Here is a 22,034-nt window from a genome sequence, read left to right as displayed (position 1 = left end):
ATGCATTAGTGTTCGTGATTGATATACTAGAAGGTTAGGGATTAGCTTGGTTTCATTACCATGTACTATCTTCTCTGTGGCAAGCAAGAACAACTGATTTTGGACCACAGATTCACTGTCTAGATCGGCAAAAACATTACGCTGTAACATTTTTTTTTTCTGCATGTTCCATGCTTTCACTTGGAAGTTGAATCAGTTCGAGTATATAGTTTCTCGTAAAAAAAAGTTCGGGTATAGCCGTTGCTGGCTTGCTGCTGTAACAGCTACCGGAAGAAGAAAAAAAGAGTGAAGGGAAATTTCTCTTTCTTTTACTTGTTATGAACTTCAATTTGCTACTCCTCCCATTCATAATAAGCATCTCAGATTTAGTACAAAGTATAAAATCGTGCTAAACCTGAAACACTTAATGCGAAGTAGCTCTCAAATCTAAATGTGATTATATGGTGTCTTTATTCTGGCAAATCTTGTAGTACCGTAGCTTTCTCGTCGGGCAAACCTGTATAAACTTCTTGTTTCTTTCTTTCTTCTTGAGCTGGCAAATCTGTACTTCGACGACATTGCTGTATTTTACCTCCTGAATATCTTTCCTATAGTATTCGGCAGGCTCTGAGCCAATTAGCAAGCGACAGCTGCATATGCATTTGCATTGTGTCCTCGGTCTTCCAATAGTTAAATTGTTAACGTACGATAGACAAGACTGCATCAGATATCAAATTAGAGCCACGTTATAACCACGTCCAACAACCATATGAAAAAGAAGTGGAAAGAAAACTGGAGCCATATATTTGGTCTACTGTCAGCAGGTTCTTGTCATCTTGTGTGGCGGTGCAGAAAAATGGCCCTTACCACTCGGGCTGGGCCTCGATGAGGCCCCTCCTCAGATTTCTTGAATGGGAAGTGTTTATAGGAATTGGGAATAAGAATTCTTGATTTTTTTTACAACTCCGTGGTTTTAGGAATGGGGATAGGATACATCTTTGGATAGATATGCACTTTCTCAATAATTACCATTTGGTAAGCAAGCTCAGGTCGCTGAATGTTAGAGTACGAGACAGTCAGACATGGAATTCAGTCAGCATTCTTGGCTCCTTTCTTGCAATCAATACATAAGCTTCTCATTGGTCATTGAGATCATCGTCACCAACCAAATTCAGCTGTATGAATCTGCACTTAAGAAATGTAGGAACACAAATAACAGAGACCCATCTGGATTCTGGAATGCAGGAATTTTGTTTGTTCCTGACTGAAAATTGAACCGCTGAAGTTCTGCATTCGAACCAGACCCTGAATAGTTTATTCGTGCACTATACACAGAGATTAGGACGAAGCTAGACAGTTTTAACCCAGAAACACCTTCTTGACAAAATCACCCGAGTCACGAAGGGGTGTCTGCAAACCAGAGCCTTTTCACCTTTTGAACCGACAGCAGACCTTCGGCAGCTGATAGGTACCAGGCGGATACATTGGGGGCAAAACTGGGCCGCCATGCCGGGAAGCGGCTCGCATCAAATTGGGCCGACGGCCCATAAGTGAAGTAACAACCGCCTTTGACCTTTCCTCGGACGGCCTCCCAGGTCCCAGCAGTTTCTTCTTCCTCGCTCAAAAAGAAACAAAAAAAAAGCAGTTTCTTCTTCCCGACTCGCGACATCTCTCTGATTCTCTCACGGCGAGGCGCAAGGGGTACTACTCGTCGTAATTAACTGCCGTCTCCCGAGCCAAACCCCCTTCGGCCTCCTTGGCGCCCCGCCAACCGCCGCGGCCGAGCTGTCCCCGGGGGGTCGTCGGTAGATGGGCGTGCACGGGCTGTGGGGGCTGCTGGCCCCGGTCGGGCGGCGCGTCTCGGTGGAGACCCTGGCGGGGAAGCGGCTGGCGGTGGACGCCAGCATCTGGATGGTGCAGTTCATGCGGGCGATGCGGGACGACAAGGGCGACATGGTCCGCGACGCCCACATCCTCGGCTTCCTCCGCCGCATCTGCAAGCTCCTCTTCCTCCGGGCCCGCCCGGTCTTCGTCTTCGACGGCGCCACACCGGCCCTCAAGCGGCGCACCCTCGCCTCCCGCCGCCGCCACCGCGACGCCGCGCAGGCCAAGGTCCGGAAGACCGCCGAGAAGCTTTTAATCTCGCATGTAAGTCACTTCCCCCTCCCTCTGCTACGTGAAGATGTTCTAACCGGGTGCATGTACTCCCCCTGGAGATGTTCTCTTGCATTATTAGGCTAAAATGTGCCAATCAACTGGTGTTTTTTATAGAAAGTATTAACTAAGTTTTCACTTCGCCTTTCTGATAATAGAATCCTGGTTTTAACCTATTTGGGAAATAAATCAATTTAGTTCAGCATCTGCCAGGAGTCAAGGGATAAATTTATCTCACCGGCTTGTTTCCTGTATCACCTCCAGAATAAACCATACCATAAGAATTTATGCAAATTTTACTTGCATGTAGAATGTATTTTAATCCTTGTAGTTTGTTTTCCCAATCCATCAATGCACCTTTTCTTCCTAAAATTCCGTGTTTTTAGTGACCATTCTGTTAGCAATGATATGTCATGTTTTAGGTGTACCTGTCTTGTAAGTTTGTTTAGTAAGCCAAGACCAAGATATTGATGGTTTTGAGCCTGATGTTATCAGCTCAAGGCAAGTAGGCTTGAAGAATTGGCAGCCAAAATCAAAAGTGACAGGGCTAAGCATGATGCTAAGGGCAAGCAAATTGAGAGCAATACAGGAGAAGAAACTGAGAAAACATATGGAGATCCAAATCGAAATGACGATGGCGGGAACAGTAGGGGAACAATTGCTCCAATAAACCAGGAAAAACTTGATGAACTGTGTGTGCCTCTCTGTAATTTTCACATGTTTTCTTGCTGGTTAAGGTCAGTGAGTTGATCTTTTTATTGCATGTGTTAAGGCTGGCCGCATCACTTGCTGCAGAAGATGAGGCAGACTTGACTGACAAAGGGGGACACAATTCTGCAAGTGTTCCACTGCAACAAGGCACTGGCATTGATGAGGATGAGAACGATGACGACGAAGAGATGATATTTGTAAGTAACATCTAACTAACCAAGTCAATGAAATTTCCTCTTAAATTGGCTTTCTTGTTCTTCTATTTCACAAAATAGTTTGTTTATCTTCTCATGGTACAAGGATTGTTTTATTTGATAGTCTGTTTGAAATACACTGTATTTTCTAATGCAATTTCAGCCTGTGACAACTGGTGACATTGATCCTGCAGTATTAGCTTCTCTCCCTCCATCAATGCAATTAGATCTACTTGTTCAGGTAAAGAGGCCTAACTAGTTTTTCATATGTTTGTCCTTTTTACTACTTTCAACTGTTTATGATCACAAACTAACGAGGAAGATATCTTACTTTAACTTTTATGTTCGCTTTAGATGAGGGAGAGGGTGATGGCTGAAAACAGGCAGAAGTACCAGAAAATAAAAAAGGTACTGGATGTACTTTTGAATTGTCTGCGTGAATAAATATATTTCTAGTCTTACACATTGCTAAATTTTAACTAAACGAATGTAGTGTATCATAATTCTAGAATTTTTGCCTCCGATAGTAAACTATCTGTTTTAGGTAGCAATCAGTCCTTTCACTTTCTTAATATGATTTTAGAAAACTTGTGCCAGTTTCAGTTATGATTAATGAAAGGGCCACTCATATGGTCTTATGATGACTTATGTCCTTGCAGGAACCTGCAAAATTTTCAGAGCTTCAAATACAGTCCTATTTAAAAACGGTTGCTTTTCGTCGAGAGATCGAAGAAGTTCAGAGGGGTGCTGCGGGCAAGGATGTTGGGGGCATCCAGACATCAAAAATAGCATCAGAAGCTAATAGAGAGTTCATTTTCTCATCATCATTTACTGGTGATAAACAGTAAGTGATCTGTCCTTATTTAAACTCTCTAATCTTTCAATATTTGTCTGTGACATTCCAGTGCAGTATCAGTTGCCTAATTTACTTCTTGGATCAGGACGTTGGCACAAAGAGGTGTAGGGGAGCATAATGTTGACAACGTTAAATCAAAAAGGGAAATTAGTTCTACTGTCTTCAAATCCAGTCCCTCAAGTAGTTCTAGATCAATTAATCCTCACAACAGTGAGCCCTTGAGAGATTTTGGTCCTGATGTTGAGACATACTGTGATGAGAGAGGAAGGATTAGAGTAAGTAGGGTCAGAGCAATGGGAATTCGTATGACTCGTGATATTCAAAGGAATTTGGATTTTATCAAAGAGCACGAGCAGGCAAAAAGCACGGGACAGACTGATGTAGGCAACGGATCAACCAGCAATGAAGAACCTCCAAATTTTCCGGAACATCTTTTTGAAAATGACGGGCTGCAGAGTTCTGTTAGTTTCAGTGAAGATTTTGCTGACATTACTGGTGACAACCATCACACATCATCACTGATAGGAGGATCTGATGGCATTTCTGAGGGCTCCTGTCATGGAAGCAAAGGAACAATAGAGATATCTTTTGTGGATGATCAAATTGGAGTGAGCGACAATGATGACAAGCTATTTTTGCATTTAGTTTCTGGAACTTCATCCAACATATTTGCGGCTGCCGATCGTTTCGCTAAAAATACAGAAGAATCAGATGACAACTCTGAGGGCATTTGGGAAGAAGGTGTCATAGAAGAAACACTTTCTATGAAGGTTGATGAGAAGGATCGTCAATCAACACCACCAGATAACTGCTATAATGACGATGAGGTGGAATGGGAGGATGGTGGCTGCGATGTTCCTGGAGTTCCTTCCAGTAGTGAATACAATCAATGCAAATTAACAAAAGGGGATATAGAAGAAGAGGCCCTCATCCAGGAAGCAATAAAGAGAAGTTTAGAGGATTCTGGGAAGCAAGAAACTGAAAATGGGATCCCTGAAGATTTACAAATGTCTGTTGAAGATAAATCTTTGCAATCTTATGTTGTCCCCAAACCAACTGAAGCTTCGGGTATAAGTTGTTCCCTCTCGAAAGCTGTTGCTGCAGAAGAGATAATCAAGGAAATTGGAATAGTAAACAATTCTGGTGAGGGTGGCGCAGTGCATGACCCTGATGGACAAGAAAATGAAAATCAAGCTCAACTGGAGAGTAATGATGAACAAGCTGGTACAAACAGATCCTATTCGCTGGGGTCTATATCCACCAGTACTGTTGCTGCAAGACCATCCCACAGCTCAAAGGTTCAGGATAATGATGCAATCGCAGATGCAATCAGAACTCCTGAATGGCCTAAGGGTGAAGGCCATGAAGTTATTGAGAAAAACACTTCGAATTCTCATAAATCAAAATCCAACACAAATGATCATTCTATCGGCGATACCTCTAAGTCACCGCAGAAGGAACTTTTGATGGACAAATTGGTTGCTGACACTGCCATGGAAAAGGAAAATGATGTCCAGGAAGATGTGAACATTACCACTTCTGAGATCAACTATGCAAAATTGAGTGAGAATTATGATAGCCATGTTATATCAGCAAGTAATCTAGAGGAGGAAATATCCTTTCTTAGACAGGAACAGGTAAATCTTGGAAATGAAAGGCGAAAGCTTGAAAGCCATGCAGAGTCTGTCAGCAGTGAGATGTTTGCTGAATGCCAGGTTTGATGCAATCCACTTTACCCCTTTTGATTGGATAATACTTTTTGGGCTGGGGTTTATTTCTGAGCTGATCGCCAGTGAAAGGATAAATAGAGGTAAATGATTTGTTTAGTAGTACAAAGTATTAAGCTGGATATACCTTTGCATGATACAGGAGTTGCTCCAAATGTTTGGCTTGCCATATATAATTGCACCCATGGAAGCTGAAGCTCAGTGTGCATACATGGAAATTAACAACCTCGTTGATGGAGTTGTTACTGATGATTCAGATGTCTTCCTGTTTGGGGCAAGGAATGTCTATAAGAATATATTTGATGATAGGAAGTATGTGGAAACATACTTTATGAAGGTTCAATTGTCTATCACCTTTCTGGTTCAGTTCTACTTCTGTTGCTTTTCAAGTTAAAGCAATAAGGGAAGTCATCTTATCTAAGCTGGATCATGATTTCCAGTTCTTATTATAATTCTTTTGCAGGACATCGAATCCGAGCTTGGGCTTACAAGGGATCAGTTAATACGTATGGCTCTGCTTCTTGGGAGTGACTACACTGAAGGAATTAGGTAATAGCTGGCAAGAATATCTTTCACATTTTATTAAATCTTGATTTTTCTTAAGAGAACATACATTACTTCCTATTGGTGATTTTTCATGCTAATATTTTTTGGGCATTTATAAGAAATATACGGAACTTTGTTTTCTAGTCAAGTTCTTGCCGTGTTCTTTTGTAACAAGGTCAGATCAATTACCGAATGCAAGTTCTACTTGTAGCTAAGTTTTACCATTTTCATTCACAATACCAATTCCGTTTTGAGATCCTATCTACCAAAACACACAAATTTACAAGGCTTTGTTCAAATATGGCCATTTTGGTTTGATCATTTGCAAAATCATACTTATTTAGAACATTTTTGTGGATAAGAAATCATGGCGGATTGTCCGTTTCATTATTTTTTCATATAATACTGACCGTCTTTTGGTTTATGCCAGTTGTGATGCAATATTATTTTCTTGATTATGCGATGCAACATTTTATCCATCCCAAATTTTCTGTGTGATACTGCTTATGCTTTTACATACTGTCTGTGCAGTGGTATTGGCATTGTGAATGCTATTGAAGTTGTACATGCATTTTCTGAGGAAGATGGACTCCAGAAGTTCAGAGAGTGGATTGAATCACCGGATCCTGCAATATTGGGGAAACTTGAGAAGGAAACCAGTGACGGCTCAACAAGAAGGAAATCTGGTGGAAATGAATCATCTGAAAAGGGAAATAGCCTGGAACCTGAATGTGTTGAAGGTTCTGATGGTAAACATTCTTCTAATGAGACCGAACATATCAAGAAAATATTTATGAATAAGCATGTAAGTATGTTTTATTTTAGGGAACAGTATCTTCTGAACTGCTTTAATTGCTTGGTTATTGCCGATACATGCTGCTTTAATACTTTCTATCTCACTTGTTATCGTTTCTTTATTTTATCAGAGGAACGTGAGCAAGAACTGGCATATTCCTTCCACTTTTCCTAGTGAGACAGTCATCAGTGCATACATTTCTCCACAAGTGGATGATTCAACAGAACGTTTTTCCTGGGGAAGACCAGATTTAAGCTTGCTACGCAAGTAAGTTGTCTTCGAGTGAACAAAACATTTCCTATGAATACATCTAAGCTATTGAATGTATCCTCCTGTCAATTACGCCCCCTTCCCTCAAATTTTGATCGTATCTTTCTAGAGGTAAGGAAGGTCTTGATTGCTTCCTTACTGATTGTTGACAGATACTGTCTGTATTTTAGTTCAAAGGAAGTCACTGGGTAGCTGAATGGTAGGACACATAGTTGCCTTCGTGAGGGTTCATTTTTCAAAATTAAGGAAGAAACAGTTTTTTCTTGAAAGGTTTCTTAAGGAAGAACAGTGTCATTGAAAAGAACACGGCGGTGATATGTATGCATTTTTTCCTAATTCTTCTGTATCATTTGTGGAGTAACAAAAACTGTAATGTTGACTTCCTTCAGGTTGTGTTGGGAAAGGTTTGGCTGGAACAAGGAGAAGGCGGATGAACTGCTACTTCCTGTTTTGAGGGAGTATAATAAGCATGAGGTGTGACGTCAGTCTCAAAAATATCATCAACAATGTGTGTTGATTTTTTTAACCTACTTATTTACTCTAGTTTGGTCGTTTCAGAAAGATAATACGGAGTACCAAATTTTGAATCATAGAGTATCAACATATTAGAATTTCACCCCTTTTGTTGTGTGATTTGTGCATCTGCTGCTGCTGGTTTGACCATATTGTGCAACACTACCATTTAAACATCTATTAGAGTTAGTGTTTAGGACTTCTGTTCCATTTGTCTTATACTACCTCCGTTTCTAAATATAAGAAGTCCTAACTTATAAGAAGTTCTAACTTTGTCCTAAGTTAAACTTCTTAAAGTTTGAACAAGTTTATATAGAAAAATGTATCATCAACTAGAATATCGAATAAGTATATTATGAAAATATATATCATAGTGGAATTAATAAAACAAATTTAGAGTCGCAAATGTCGGTAGGTTTTTCTGTAAATTTGGTCAAAGTTTAAGAAGTTTGACTTAGGAAAGCCAGGACTTCTTATATTTAGGAACGGAGGGAGTATTATTTAGGGTATGATGCTCTGCTTTTTAAATAAAGTACTTGTGGTCTTCATGTGCTTCGATTTCATTTAGTTTTAAGGGCTATTATTTAACTTGAAAGAAGATTCAGCTTGAAATGACGGGATCCGATAAAAATATTAATTATTTAACACCACTGCATGTTAATGCGGAGTGCTTTTACTTACATGCAGACTCAGCTGAGGATGGAGGCATTTTATTCGTTCAACGAGAGATTTGCGAAAATACGTAGCAAAAGGATTAAGAAAGCGATCAAGGGTATTACAGGGAAAACTTTTTCAGAAACGGATGAACTTGATCATGATAGTCCCAGCACTAGTGAAGCACCAAAGAAGAAAGAGGCAGGCCCTTCTAGCCACGCCAAACCAAGAGGGAAAAGGAACTCCAATGCTGGACCTAATAGCTTTGCAGCTGCAGATGAACTTGCAAAAGAACATAGCAACGCCAGTAAGAAAAAGACCGCAAGCCCCTCTGGCCGTTCTAGAGGAAGAGGACGAAAGAGGACAAATGCTGGACATGAGACAGCAGTAAGTCAGGAAGATTCAGAAGTTAAAACTTCTACTTTTTCCTCAGATGTGGATACACATAAAAGCCATGCCGGCAATTACAAATCAGAAGGAACGGCATTACGTAGGGTAAGTTCACCTCAATTTCTCCTGCTCCTTTTTTATGCGTTTCTTATCTCATGTTTCTAAGAAAAGTGTTGCTCTGCCAGAATATTTCTTCCTTATACCATCTGCAAATATGCGTTCCATTGGTGAATCGTGATTGATGTGTGAACCTTTGGATGCCTTTCTTGTGTTTGCACTGGAAATGAACCTTATTTGCACGCTGCTGTTGTTTCTGCAGTCAAACAGGAAGAGGAAACAAGTAACATACATGGAAGATGGCCATGAAGCTGATGACAATGATACTCCTGTGTACCAAGCTGATGAAAATGACCCCAGCCCAGCTGCCAGTGACATAGCTGGACGAGACACACAATCGAATATGTTCCATCAGGATACGAGTGAACTGAACAGGGATCAGATTCATGCGGATCCAGGCACCGCCGTAGATATGAGTGAAGACTTTGAGTTCTGCGAGGATCAGACAGATTCTGCACCAAAAGAATACCTTTTCACTGGTGGTGGATTCTGTATGGAAGAGGATGAGGAACAAGATGCACCAGGTGATCGACCTGGCGCGGAAATAAAGGATGGAACAAGCGATGCCTTTGAGGATATCGGTGGGGTTTCAGACAGTGGTATAGACCTGTCGACGACTGGAGAGTGTGCAGAGAATGCAAGTACGGAGTCCCGCGGTGCATCTTCCTCGAAGAGAGGTAATGTTGGCCTTGGTTTGCCGACGCTTACCAAACGTAGGAGAAAATAACGGCATGTATAGTGTTTCACGCCTCCTGTCATTGCAGCCTGTCCCGTTCAAGTGCGTGTAGGTCACTTTGGCTTCTTGCTTCGCGACCTTGTAGATCATAACTTGCTAATTGTTACTGCTCTGTGCTAGCTTAGTTCCTGAATAGTCTGAAATGCTGGTGAAAAAGAAAATGTTAGGGACGAATATTTTGCTAGCTACGAACTTGGTGTACATCTATTTGTGAGAGAGGCCTCCTTCTTTTCTGACTTTGTTCTTCCCCGGCTTTTGGGAGAAGCAGTCCTAAATTTTTTGCTATACTTCCAAATTAGGTTAAATTAGGTTAGCGAACCTAATTTGAAAGCCTAGCAACATTTCCACATGCGGCTTCTCCAGAAATGTGGCTGAGAGCAGTTTCTTGGAGAAATCCGTCCTGAAATCCGAAAAGGGGGGCACATTGCTGAATAGTCTGGACGCACCGTTTCCCGCCGTGCCACGCTCGCTGCTCCGTTCTCCCTTGACGTACATCTATTTGTGAGGTTAGTCTCCCCTTGACGTTCTCCCTTTGGCAGGTCTTCTTTGGCCATTGCAATCTCCTACATGTAATTCCTGTCCACTGGTGTTCCAAGTTCAGGTGGGTGCATCGATTTGTAGTGTTTACGATTTGTAGTTGTGTTATTGACTCTAAATTGGAAAACATTAGAAACCTCATTGTTTGGCAGGGAGGGATCAAAAGAGATTATCTCTAGTTTCCCTCACAAAACAGCTTATGTTTTATCAATTAAAAACACTTTTTAAACACTAATGTTTTGGGGTGGAAGGGATTTTTAGAGTATTGATGAACATCCATACCAATATACTTGTGTGTTTATAACTAGGTGATTCCCTTCGCGTTGTCGCAGAAAATTTTTGCATATCTGGATATGATGTAGGAACAAATAATGATAATATGATTGCATACAAAAGAAATATGAATAATATAGGGCCAAATGACTTCACCGTCCAAACAATATAATAGGAGCAATTTTGATGTACATAAACATTAACAACTTTGAGAAAATCAGAAAAGAAAAGTTTTATGAACTTGGATATTCGGAGTTCTTAGAAAGAACTACATACAAATCATGAAAAATATGGATATTTGCTGAAATATTTACATACAACGTAAAGGTGAAAAGTCTCGGGAGATAAAAGGTTGAATCGTAGGGAGTCACCAAAATGAATTGCTCGTGGACTACGTGCATCGTGATGTCGACAGTTTGCATTTTAAACTTCCAAAATAAATGCATTTTAGTGGGAATCAACTTTATAAATATTATAGATGAGGTAATTGCACCGGTAGCCCAACAACTTGAGACCTGGGAGTATTTTAGTCCAACAAGTTGCAAATTGAGCAAAACTAGTCCTAAAACTTGAGTTGCGGATTGCTCAGACGTCCAGACCAATCATACGGTGACATGTGGCCTGTTACCCAGTGTTAACTTTTCGCGAAAAAAAAACCAGAGTAGTGTATCTTTTCCCCTTGATCCATCTCTCTCCTCCGTCAAGAAAAAAAGGAACTGAGAACGGCCCAAGTCCACCTCCGCCATCCGGTCCTTATTCGCCAGGCCATTCGCGCCCAGCGCGGCCGAGCCGCCGGTCCTCCGGTGGTGCAAGTCGTTCTCGTGCGGGTGCGGCGGCGATGTGCTCGGTGACGAGTCGCAGGGGCGGTCGGGCGATGTCCGGGCCGGAGCATGCTCTGGGCACTCTTCCACCGGGACGACCGCGACCGCGTCTATGACGGCACGACATTCGGTTCCTTCCCTGTCTCGTCTTCGGTCGCCGGCGGCAACTGCCGCCGCTGCAATGGCCGTGCGGTGTCCTCGAGGATTTCTCGGAGGAGGACATCCTAGTGGTGATGGAGTGCGATACTGCGATGAGATAATGCCTGTTCGGTGCGGGCAGCGCCATTGGGCTCGGCCGCGCGCCTCCGCCTCTCTGCTGAAATCCTACCTGTAAAAATAAATTTTGCACATCCCCTTCGACTGGTTCCCAGATACATCATCATGCACACCACCGCACGAACCAGCCTAAAATTAACACCAAATCGAGCTAAAACAAGCAAGATTAGGAAAACATCAGTTGCGCCTTGCTCCATAACGTGCTCCTTGTCCTCCACGGGGACATCACTTGCACCCTTGTTGTTTACAATTCGACCCGACACTCTTGACGATAGTGGAAAGGACGGGCTGCCCAAGCTGCAGGGGCGCGCGGGGGGCGACGGGCTGCAGGAGCGTGCGGTGGCGAACCGGTGGGGCCAACGAGGTGCAGCCGTGCAGGACCGCGTGGTGGGCGATGAGCTGCCAGAGCTGCAGGGGCGCGTGGTGGCCGCCGAGATGCAGGGGCATGAGGTGGTGAACTGGTGCGGCAATGAGAGGAAGGAGTGGATATGAACAGATCCGTGCGCAGGTTGTCCTCCAAGGCTGTGATGCGGAGCGGCAGAGGCGCCGGCTTCGTGAGAATTGGGAGCAAGACGAAATGTGATATATATATAAGAAGAAAGGTTTTTTTTGGCAAATTTGTAAATCGCCTTGAGCACGCCACGTGTCCAATTCGGACTAATCCGGGTTACTCTGCACACCTAGTCAAGTTGTAGGACTAGTTTTGCTCAGTTTGTAACTTGTTGGACTAAAATGCTCGTATTCCTCAAGTTGTTAGGCTACCAGTGCAATTACCTCATTATAGATCATAGACATGCACTAGTACTAGCAAGTCCTGACCGACCGAAGAGGTAAATAATTTACGAGAGCACTCTTGGAGCCAGCCTTCTTGCCTATATAAGGAGCACTTAGACCTTACCAACACAACCAGCAGCAGCATGCTTGCACGAAACAGTAGCTATCTCCCAAAGATTCCAGCCTTCGGTTGGACCGTTTGATCGATTCCCAAAGCGAATTGAGTCTGCTGCCTTGATTTTTTTTTTTTAAGAATGTTGCCCTGATCCGTACTTCAGTTGGTTGGAGCGGATTAAGTTGCAGGATCATGAGCAACAACTCGTCGTCGTCCACGGCGTGCAGGGGCAGGTGCTCGGGAGAGAAAGACAGCGGGGGCAGGGGCAAGGCATGGTGCTGATTTTTGTTCCACAGAGATGAAATTGCACTGTTATTCCGCTCGAATGTTTGCATATGACTTTGTTGAAGCAAATTTATGTAAATAATTTATTACGAATAAAATAAAACATTTTTATTTCAATTATATGCATTTCAGATGTACGATTTCAAATCAATTCATTTGAATTATTAAAGTTTAGAAAATCGGCTGGAAGATGTATGAATATAATATAGACAAGTAAATTATAAGAGATGAGATTGAGAAATCTGCCTAAGAAAGTTTTAGATTTGAGGAAGGGATATGGGATAGGGCCCCATGTATGAGATTTGAGGGATGTATTGAAGTTGCTCTTAGAGCAGCTAGGCAGCGAACTGTCTGCTCGGTGTGTTTCCACAAAGCAACCAAAATTTATTTGGCCTCCATTTTTTTCTCGCTTCAAACATGACAGGCTAGTCGAGTCACTACAAATCTGCGCTGCCGGCGGCGGTACGGCAGCGTCGCGGCGTGGACTCCTGCCTCTACCCAAGCAGCGGCGGACTGGCTGGTAGGTCTCTTGAAGCCACGAGCATGGCGCTTGGCGCCCGCCTCCTATTGGGTCTCGCGCTGCTCGCCGCGCTAATCGCCGTCCTCCTCCAGCTCTACCACCTCAGGAAGCCGGTGCGTTCTCTGTATACTCTCCCCATATTTCCCGCTGCCTGGATAATGAGCTAGAGCAGGCCTGTTATCTAATCTGCGGGTGCTGCGCCGACGCCTGTAACTAATCTAGATCCAGAATTATAGTCGACTTCCTAGTTGATTAGACATCAATCCGCCAGGGCTTGATCAAGAGGATAGGCATCTGTATTACTCCCTCCGTTCCATAAAGATTGGCACGGTTTTGAACTAGAGCTAGTTCAAAGCCACGTCAATCTTTATGGAACGGAGGGAGTATTGCATTGCTATTGCAATTTGTATGAGCTTATAGTGGAAACAATGGCCATGGGATTCTGTATAATCGTGTAACGGACCTCGTAGTGAAGATCTCCTGAGGCGTACCTATAACTTTCGATTTATAAGAAACTAGCACAATACCCCTGCCTTGCTACGACCTAAAAAAATATGATAGATGTCAAATAATCTGTACACAGAAACATGTTTTTTATCTGATCAATAGAGAGTGTGCGTGGTCTGGATGTGATATTTTTTATACGAGTAGAGATAAGGTGAAAGGAACATTTATCATTTTCGAACTATAACTTCCTAAGTTTGTAACACCTTTTCTGTATGTGCTGCAATGTGCAGAGGTTGTGGACATTGGAGGAGTTGTCGATATACAATGGAACGGATGAGGGTTTGCCCATACTACTTGGGATTTTGGGGTATTCATACTCTCTTGCATATGTTACTATTGTAGGTGGTAGGTGCCAAGACCTTTCATTCCGACCACCGTTGACATATTATGGTACCTGAGTTTGTTTTATTAGAGAAGAGGTTCAGTATATTCACTTGTAAATGTGAATTCAATATTCAGATAGACCTACAAACTGCTCAAATTATAGCATGGTGTATTTCCTTTATTCCAACTTCCTGGACTACGCATGAGCTCATTTTGCCCTTTTGTTTGGTAATGCAGCTCGGTGTTTGATGTAACAAAAGGAAGGTCACATTATGGTCCTGGAGGAGGTTATCATCACTTTTCTGGCAGGTTACCATTTTATACTTTTGTTATGCTGTGAATTGTGTTGTTGTAACTTGTAACCTATAATATTTTCAATTTCTATAGCTTTACTGTGTTTCGTGCTATGCTTTGTTACTCCGATGCAATCTTGTATATACAATTTCAGAATATCTTGCTTTGAACTTGAAGAGGCTCTACTTCTATGTGGACACTAGATCGCAGATGTCGTAATCAGCCTGAAAGCACTGTTGCGTTTTTTTGGGGGGTAGAACATTTTCCACTTGGAGTATGAGCAGTCCTAGCCCACTCGGCGATAAGTTTAACTGTTGGGGTACAAAAGGACAGAAATATAAATTTTAAATTTTGACAAAAAATTCAGAGAGCTAATCTCATTTACCTTTATTTTTATAGCACTGATTAAAATAGCATTTTTGTAACAGGGATGCGTCACGAGCATTTGTATCTGGAAACTTTACAGGTAAGATTGTTCATCCTATTACTAGTTAGTCCCATTTAGTAAATATGTGAGGTGATCATGAGTTGATGTGGCTGTATTCAGTATATCTCAGCGCCTCCTTGACCTTGTTCAAATGTACTGTCTGCAAACATCATGAATTACTATTCTATTTGATGTTTTGTTAGTGTTTAGCTAAACATCAGTTGTTCATCCAACTAAGGAAAATGGGAAACAGCAATAGAAAGAACATTTTTATATAGGGTAAATATTATAGACTTATGGGTGGTGATGAGGGAGTAATATTATATCAGTGCAGCTAGTTATTGCGAGATGCCTAGCTTAAATTAAAATTATATTTGTACTTGTTATACAGCTCTATTGCTTATATTTAAAATATACATTTGTATTTGTTTTGCAAATCATAATCATATTCATAAGTACTCTTAAATATGAATCTAATGACATCAGTTTTAGTCACATGGATTAGTATGTAATAATAGAGTAACTGTTGGTCAAAGACACTTAACCAATCAAAATAGGCCTTATTTATGGACGGAGGGAGTACTATATCTACTATCTAGTTCTGCACTTCTGAATTAGCCCCGTTGTCGAATCATGGATCTTACCCGTGCATTGTCTCTTTAGAACCAATGCTTGGTTTAACTGTCTAGTCACCATCCTGTCTCAACTATCTGGGAATCTGGTGAAGGTGGTTGAAGTTAATACTGAGATACTGATTTTCTGTATTAGGAGTGCCCATGAGGAAAATAAGTTGCATACAAAGTTATAGACTAATGTACTTAGCATATCTGAGATTTGACTCTTGAATCCAAGCTGGGAGGGAAGTGGTTGGAGCAGTAGCTACTTATTTATAAAACTAAAGGGCAGGTTTGGTTAAGACCGAAGACTTAGAGTAGGGTCACTCAATCAAGAATACATACAATTATTAATTGTCCATTCACCTGATGATTCAGCCTCTATGTACTGAAGAGAGGTAACGAACTAACATGAAGTTTTATGCTTGGTTGTTTTTCTTGTCAGCTTTCCCATAACGTGTAATATGCTTTCACACTGTTCCTTTTTAATATGTTCGAAATGTTACTGAGGGTAATCGCTGTGGGCATTTCTCAAGATTAAAAGAGATCATTGGGACAAAGTCATATGGTCTTACAATAGAATAACCACTTTTCTGATTCCACAGGTGATGGGCTGACAGATTCTTTAAAGGGCTTATCTAGCATGGAGGTACATGCACCCACTAGTAATGATTTAGTACACCTTACAAAATTGTCTGTAGAGCTTGATGGTCAGAGAGAAATTGTTAGAGAACTATTAGAGTTAAGAAGTCTAGGATTAAGATTATTGACTTCAGTTATAATATGTGCAATCGAAATGGTTAGCCTTTTGCCTCTTTTTTGTTTTGTAAAGTGCTACTTGAATGTTACTTGATCAACATACCAATTATCAAACCTGTTTCTTATTTTAATGTTCATATGCACTGAATTTTTCTTTAGCATACATGGACATAGCCCATAGCCATAGGTGCCAAAATGAGTAGAAAATATGTATGTTCGCACAGTAAATCGATAACATTGTGAAGAAATGAAAACGCCGCCCAGTTTTGGCTGTATGTACATTTGTTACTTATTCAAACCCGCAACATAGTACAATGAAGTACTGAACATAACCCATATCATAATAAAGATATTTGTTTTGTTTTAAAGGTGTTCCTTGTATGTATACTTTTGTAGTTCGAAAGCACAGATGAACTTTTCAATTACCTATTCTTCCTTGTTACTGATTTTTTAATGTCATAGGTTTGCCGCTTTCTTTCAGGTAAATAGCATTGTTGACTGGAGGAAATTTTACTTTGAGAGATACACGTGAGCTCCTTTCGTTGTCGGTTGATCATTTTTTTTTCATTACATAGAGTCACTTTCTGGATATAACAAAATCGTTTAAGAAGGCATCATCATGCTTGTGGTGTTATTTTTCCTTCCGTTCCAGTAAACCAGTAGAATGTAAGATACTCATATGATATCTCTATTCGGTCAATGTTTGGAGTTTTGTTTTTAGCAAACCTGTTACTTATGCAGTATTTTTCATGTTAGGACCTAGATGTTATGTTATTGTGTAAATAGTGGATCATGTCATAAAAGTTTACTTGATAGATGTATCCTGTAGTAATACTCTATAAATGTATAATGCAGATTTAATGGTAAAATTGTTGGACGCTACTACGACAGCCAGGGCAACCCTACTAAATATCTGAGGGGTGTGGAGATAAAGGCAAAACGAGGTGCACAGCTTCTTGAGAAGCAGAAGAGTGAGGAAGCTAAAATACCCAGTTGTAATTCAAAATGGAGCCAGCAAGATGGTGGAGAAGTAAGTTACCCATCGAGTTGATTTAATGATTTCTATTGCCTCTGTTTTCAGTTTACCGGATCTTTCTTCAATGCCTTGTGAATAATTTACTGAGTGGACTAAATTTCATGTTACTGAGTTTCAGATCCACACATGAAAAAGTTACTGACCTGTACTGTCACAAAAGTTTTGCCCCGACCAAAATTCATGAAACCTACTCTATAGGGAGCATTCTAACTACACTATAGGGACTAGGGAGCATGCTTAACTGGCTAAGTACTGGCAGTTCTGCATTGCAAAAATATTGCACCTTGGTGGGCTAACTACACTACAGGGAGCATGCTAACTGCTAGGTCTACATACAAACTTGTTGCACCTTGGTGGGGCAGATCGTGACTCTTGTGGCCTTGTGGGTAACCTTTCCAGGCACCCATTTCGGGTCCATTGATCCTGGCATTTTTCAAGAGTGACGGCTTTGCACTAAGCCGATAGTTAAAATCAGGCATTGCCCGGCCTGACAGTCACTGAGTTTCAACAAGTTGGCTCCAAAATGAGTCACGGAGCAATATTCTCTTTCAAGAGAAGTCATGGAGCAATATACTGGAGTATATCTTTACTCTTATACTCCTAAATGACTTAATTGGTGGCAGTGATCCGTCACCTTCGGACCTCGTCACTTGTTGATTTGACCCAAATCATTGAGACAAGAACAAATATGAATTATATGATCTAAGGTATAATAGATAATACTCCTTCCGTCTCATATTAAGTGTCGTAACTTTGTCTAGATAGGCATGTATCTAGACGCGTTTTAGTGTGTAGGCACATGTGTATATAGACAAAGTTGCGACACTTAATATGAGAAGGACAAGTATATTTTTTTAGTATGTAGCAGCTCACGGGTATTGTGCTAGTTGCAATAAAAATAGCATAAGAAACAACCTGCATTCATTAGAATGAACAATAACGTGTCGTACTAGTTTGTTGAGATTGCTTACAAGCCCAGAGCCTCCGGTTCGAAAAAAAAAGCCCAGAGCCTGTGGGCTACTATCTGCTGATCTTTTTCCTGCACTCCTCCTGCTTAGAGCCGTATACCTACTGGGGATCATATCTTCGATGCCTCCTTGGCATGCAGCGGTATGCCAGACACATTTGATGAACCTAGTACTGGTACTCAGGCCCTGCTGGTACTCCTGAGGTAGAACTATGTAGACCTAGAACCTAGGAGCTGTTGGTCCATAAATTCGATATATGTAGATGTAGAGCCTACGGGCTGGAGCTAGGTCATAATTTCGACATTAGAATCAGTATTTCTGTAAACTTTTCCACCGGCTGAAGCATTTCTGTGTAACATCAATGCGGAGTTGCGGACTTTAACTAAAATGTGTCAAGTTTGTGATTGTTACCCCCACAATCGAGTCTGGACGAAGCAGTGCTTTTTCGGAGAGTACGCAAATTTTGGACCTTCTGTTTATAGAAGGCAGCTTCAAACATCCTACGCCTGGCCGCTTAAGATACAGGGACACTCCACTAAGCAAGACCAGCTAACTACTCACATTTGCATAATCTGACCATTTTTAAGGAAACCTTCTTTTAAGATTTCATTACTCGCGTGCAGGTATGGTGCGACACAGGCTATCCAAGGCTAGTCAGGAGGCCAGGCGACATAGCTCTGACAGGACAAGTTAGCCAACGGTGTGCTTGTTTCCTGGAAGACGAGCTGGGCAGGCCAGGGCTAGTGGTGTACCAAGGCTGCGATCATCTGTCTACATCCTGCAAAGTGAAGTAGTGGAATATACGCTTCCCTTCCTTGATGCAAATCGCCTCCGGCTTACTTACTCATTGCGGGACTAGAGACAGTACAGTAATCAGATCCAGAAGCACCAAGCACGCATTATGACGATCTCTCCTGCGAGTAGTGGATCTTCGATCTCTCTGAATATCGTCTTTTGCTCCTGGACCTGGAGTGAAAAGATATGCAATCGATTGTAAGGTTAACTTGCGATCAAATCATTTCGAGCAAGGAACGCAGAGGATGCCCATGATGTTTGATGATACTCCCAGCTGCCACTGGGGCCTTTGGCTATCTATATTGTCGATTGTATTCATGTTCCATTCCTACAGTTTTCTTTCTAGGGCACGCAATTTCTCTTCTTCTTTTGTACTCTCGGACACCGTGGCCGGGCGTTACCAGAGGCTGCCGTCATCCCAGGACTTCCGGTCCAGCAGGCACCTCCTCTCCCCTTTCGCTGGGACCGAATTATTCACCAGGATGTGGTATCTGCATCACTGCAGGCATCGGCTTTCTTCGAGCAGGGGCAAGCTGGGGCTGGGAGGTGCATGATGCGTCACACCATGGCGGCAGAGCGTGGCAGGGCTTTTGCATATTTGCATTCCCCACGGCATCATGGGTTTTATACATGGGCGTCCGCCTCAGTGCCACTGCCACTGCCAGCCGCTACACAGCACACGCTGCATGCACCTGAGAAAATCATTTCCTTCCTCCCACCGTTTTGCCGTCCCCTTCTCGTGATCGCACCACACGGAGGGGTTCTTTGCAAGCAATGATGCGTCCCGGCGAACCATGGAGTAGTGGTACTATACACACAGGCGCGATGTGATCACTCTTCGGCTTCGCATCTGGTACTGCTAAAGAAAAGGAAAAGGGGGGGCGTGTCTTATGGCGGTGCGCCTGACACAGGGCGCCTGCTTGTGTGCACGTATGATTCTCCCGTGCAAGGGAGCATATATGCTGCGGGGTTCTTGCCAAAGCTTTCAATGCCCGGCCGGCCATCAGATTCAGCCAGTGATGATGGGGATTCGGGGATCCTCTTCCGTGAAACAAAAAGCAGGGCCGCCGGGGGGCGTCCACACGTCGGCGCTCGTCGTGGTTCCGAACGATTTGCCAAAAACAAAAGTACGGAGTAGCAATTTTGGTTTTCAAAGCCCGCCGCATGCATGTGTTTTGTTATACTACAACGAGCAGTAGAAAGGAAGAAAGGCTCTCGTAGAATAAATTCTGTCTTTCTAGTCCCAAAACACGCGAAAAAGCGAGTCCTGACAAGTCAAATCCAGATCCTGCCGTAGGATTAACGTACGTTGGACCCATGATTGCTGTCTCCGGCATGCAACACGTACTAGTACTGCTACGGGCTAATGCTGGCCGTCGATCGATCACGTCCCACCACGGATCGACGACGACCGCGACCCCGAAACCCGTAAAACCCTCGGGACATAAATACCAACAGGCAACGATCGGATGCGTGCTGGTGGGCGGAGAGAGAAACAAAAACCAGGCGAAAGTACGGGGTAGGATGACGGATGGGTGTAGGCTAGCGTGGGAGTAGCTGGCTGGGTTTTTTCTTTTTTACCTAGGTACGGGAAAAGGGGCAAAAGGCAGTAGTGGATGTTGTCTGTGGACGCGCAGAGCACAAGTTCATTGCTTCGTGAAGCGCAACATCATGATGGGTTGTCGAGGTCAGAGCCAGCACGGCACGCCTCAAAAGAACCGCGCGCGAGACCATCATCGCCTTAGACCCGACGCAGTAAATTCCCCCTGCCACTGTAGTGCCAACGTTATTGACCTAGTAAAACCCTATGCGCTTCGTATGCCATTACATCTAAATTCAATACTGTACTACCGCTCTACGTGCTAGTACGCGCAAAAGTTCTAGCGTAGACTGTGTACGCGTTACGTAGACTGTCGAGACGAGAGGGCAACCACGCGTGAAGCGAGGACGCCAATTAATCGATCATCAGCTCCGGGGGAGCGGTGAGTCATGGGTGCGACAGCGATCGACACGGGTTAGGCGCAAAGGCTGCGACCCATTAAAGACGGTCGTTTTTTACCCGTTTTAAGGACTGCTGCGTGAACCGGCCTTGGCCTAACCAGGCTCTTCTTTTTTTTTTTACATAAAAAATAAAAAAGAGAAAGAAAGCCTCGTCCGCTGCAGGGAATAGTCACCGAAACGTGGATCAGTCTGATTAACCGGACAGCGAACATGCAAAATCCAGTCACGGGCGTGCTTAACTTACGAGAACGCACGTCAGTGGTGTCCTACGGATGACACGTCACGAGCGAGGCCGGCGCGCACGGCTGCACGCGCCATCGGGCGGCTCCAAATTAAAGCGGCCGCCCAAACCAAAGCCGACTGATCGACCAAGAAAAAGAGATCTAGGCCGCTTTCCGGGGCCGGATTAAAAACACAAAACCGGAAAGAGGCGCCTGGCCAGGAGAGGGAACTTTTTTTTTTGAGGTAAAAAGCTAGAGGGAACTGGATCGAAAAGGCGACCGGGCTTTATCGATCTCGGATGCGCACGGCAGGCAAAGGCACACGGCGATCCAAGCAAGAATGGTTGATTTTAGTCACGTCCCCCTGGTTTTGTGCGATCCGGGACCAGATTAATTAGGCGTTTCAAAAGGGTCCGCTTTTAGGTTCAGGATTTTTATTTAGATTAGCTTTCCCTTTCCCCGCACCCCCTGCTTCGTGTCCGTGCACGCGGATCCCAGGCTAGGCGAGAGTACAAGCAAGCAGAGTAAAGCAAAATGCCGTTTTCATGTTTGCTGGGGCGTCTGTCTGTCTTGCTTGCGCATGCCTGAAATGCTGCCATTCGTCTTCTTCTTCGCTGCACTAGAAGCAATCCTTACGAAAAGGAAATAATAATAATCGGTTTTTGGTAACGCTCCGCCTTAAAAGGTATGTAACCCATAACTTAAAAAATAAATTTAGGTAACGCGTAACTCGAAAAATAAAATGTATGCAACGCAGTCTTCACGGCACTAGAAGCAACCCATACGAAAAGTAAATAATAATCGGTTTTTGGTAACGCTCAGCCTTAAAAGGTACTCCATGTAA

General features: G+C 42.9%; 2 protein-coding genes across 3 annotated transcripts; both read left to right on the top strand.

The window, feature by feature from the left end:
• The first annotated feature begins 1,597 nt into the window (after positions 1 to 1,597).
• On the top strand, positions 1,598 to 9,882 carry LOC100824635 (DNA repair protein UVH3). 2 transcript variants are annotated; one of them, XM_003558503.4, is made up of 14 exons: positions 1,598 to 2,127; positions 2,629 to 2,825; positions 2,906 to 3,041; positions 3,202 to 3,279; positions 3,393 to 3,446; positions 3,698 to 3,882; positions 3,980 to 5,609; positions 5,764 to 5,958; positions 6,085 to 6,170; positions 6,699 to 6,972; positions 7,094 to 7,230; positions 7,623 to 7,707; positions 8,434 to 8,895; positions 9,110 to 9,882. In XM_003558503.4, the coding sequence occupies exons 1-14, from the start codon at positions 1,789 to 1,791 to the stop codon at positions 9,632 to 9,634; spliced, it is 4,383 nt and encodes a 1,460-aa protein (XP_003558551.1). In that variant the 5' UTR covers positions 1,598 to 1,788; the 3' UTR covers positions 9,635 to 9,882. The 2 variants fall into 2 exon arrangements, with proteins under 2 accessions (XP_003558551.1, XP_024312850.1); XM_024457082.1 differs by lacking the exon at positions 1,598 to 2,127 and having other exon boundaries at positions 2,808 to 2,825; positions 2,929 to 3,041.
• A 3,169-nt stretch (positions 9,883 to 13,051) lies between these two features.
• On the top strand, positions 13,052 to 19,293 carry LOC100824330 (membrane-associated progesterone-binding protein 4). The gene is made up of 8 exons (XM_003558502.4): positions 13,052 to 13,357; positions 13,982 to 14,058; positions 14,313 to 14,384; positions 14,798 to 14,835; positions 16,016 to 16,059; positions 16,651 to 16,697; positions 17,025 to 17,199; positions 18,797 to 19,293. The coding sequence occupies exons 1-8, from the start codon at positions 13,268 to 13,270 to the stop codon at positions 18,965 to 18,967; spliced, it is 714 nt and encodes a 237-aa protein (XP_003558550.1). The 5' UTR covers positions 13,052 to 13,267; the 3' UTR covers positions 18,968 to 19,293.
• Positions 19,294 to 22,034: the final 2,741 nt, after the last annotated feature.

The sequence above is a fragment of the Brachypodium distachyon genome, chromosome 1, assembly GCF_000005505.3.
Source record: "Brachypodium distachyon strain Bd21 chromosome 1, Brachypodium_distachyon_v3.0, whole genome shotgun sequence".
Taxonomy (NCBI): domain Eukaryota; kingdom Viridiplantae; phylum Streptophyta; class Magnoliopsida; order Poales; family Poaceae; genus Brachypodium; species Brachypodium distachyon.
The sequence above is the reverse complement of the archived record's forward strand: the minus strand, read 5'-3'. Positions and strand labels throughout refer to the sequence as shown.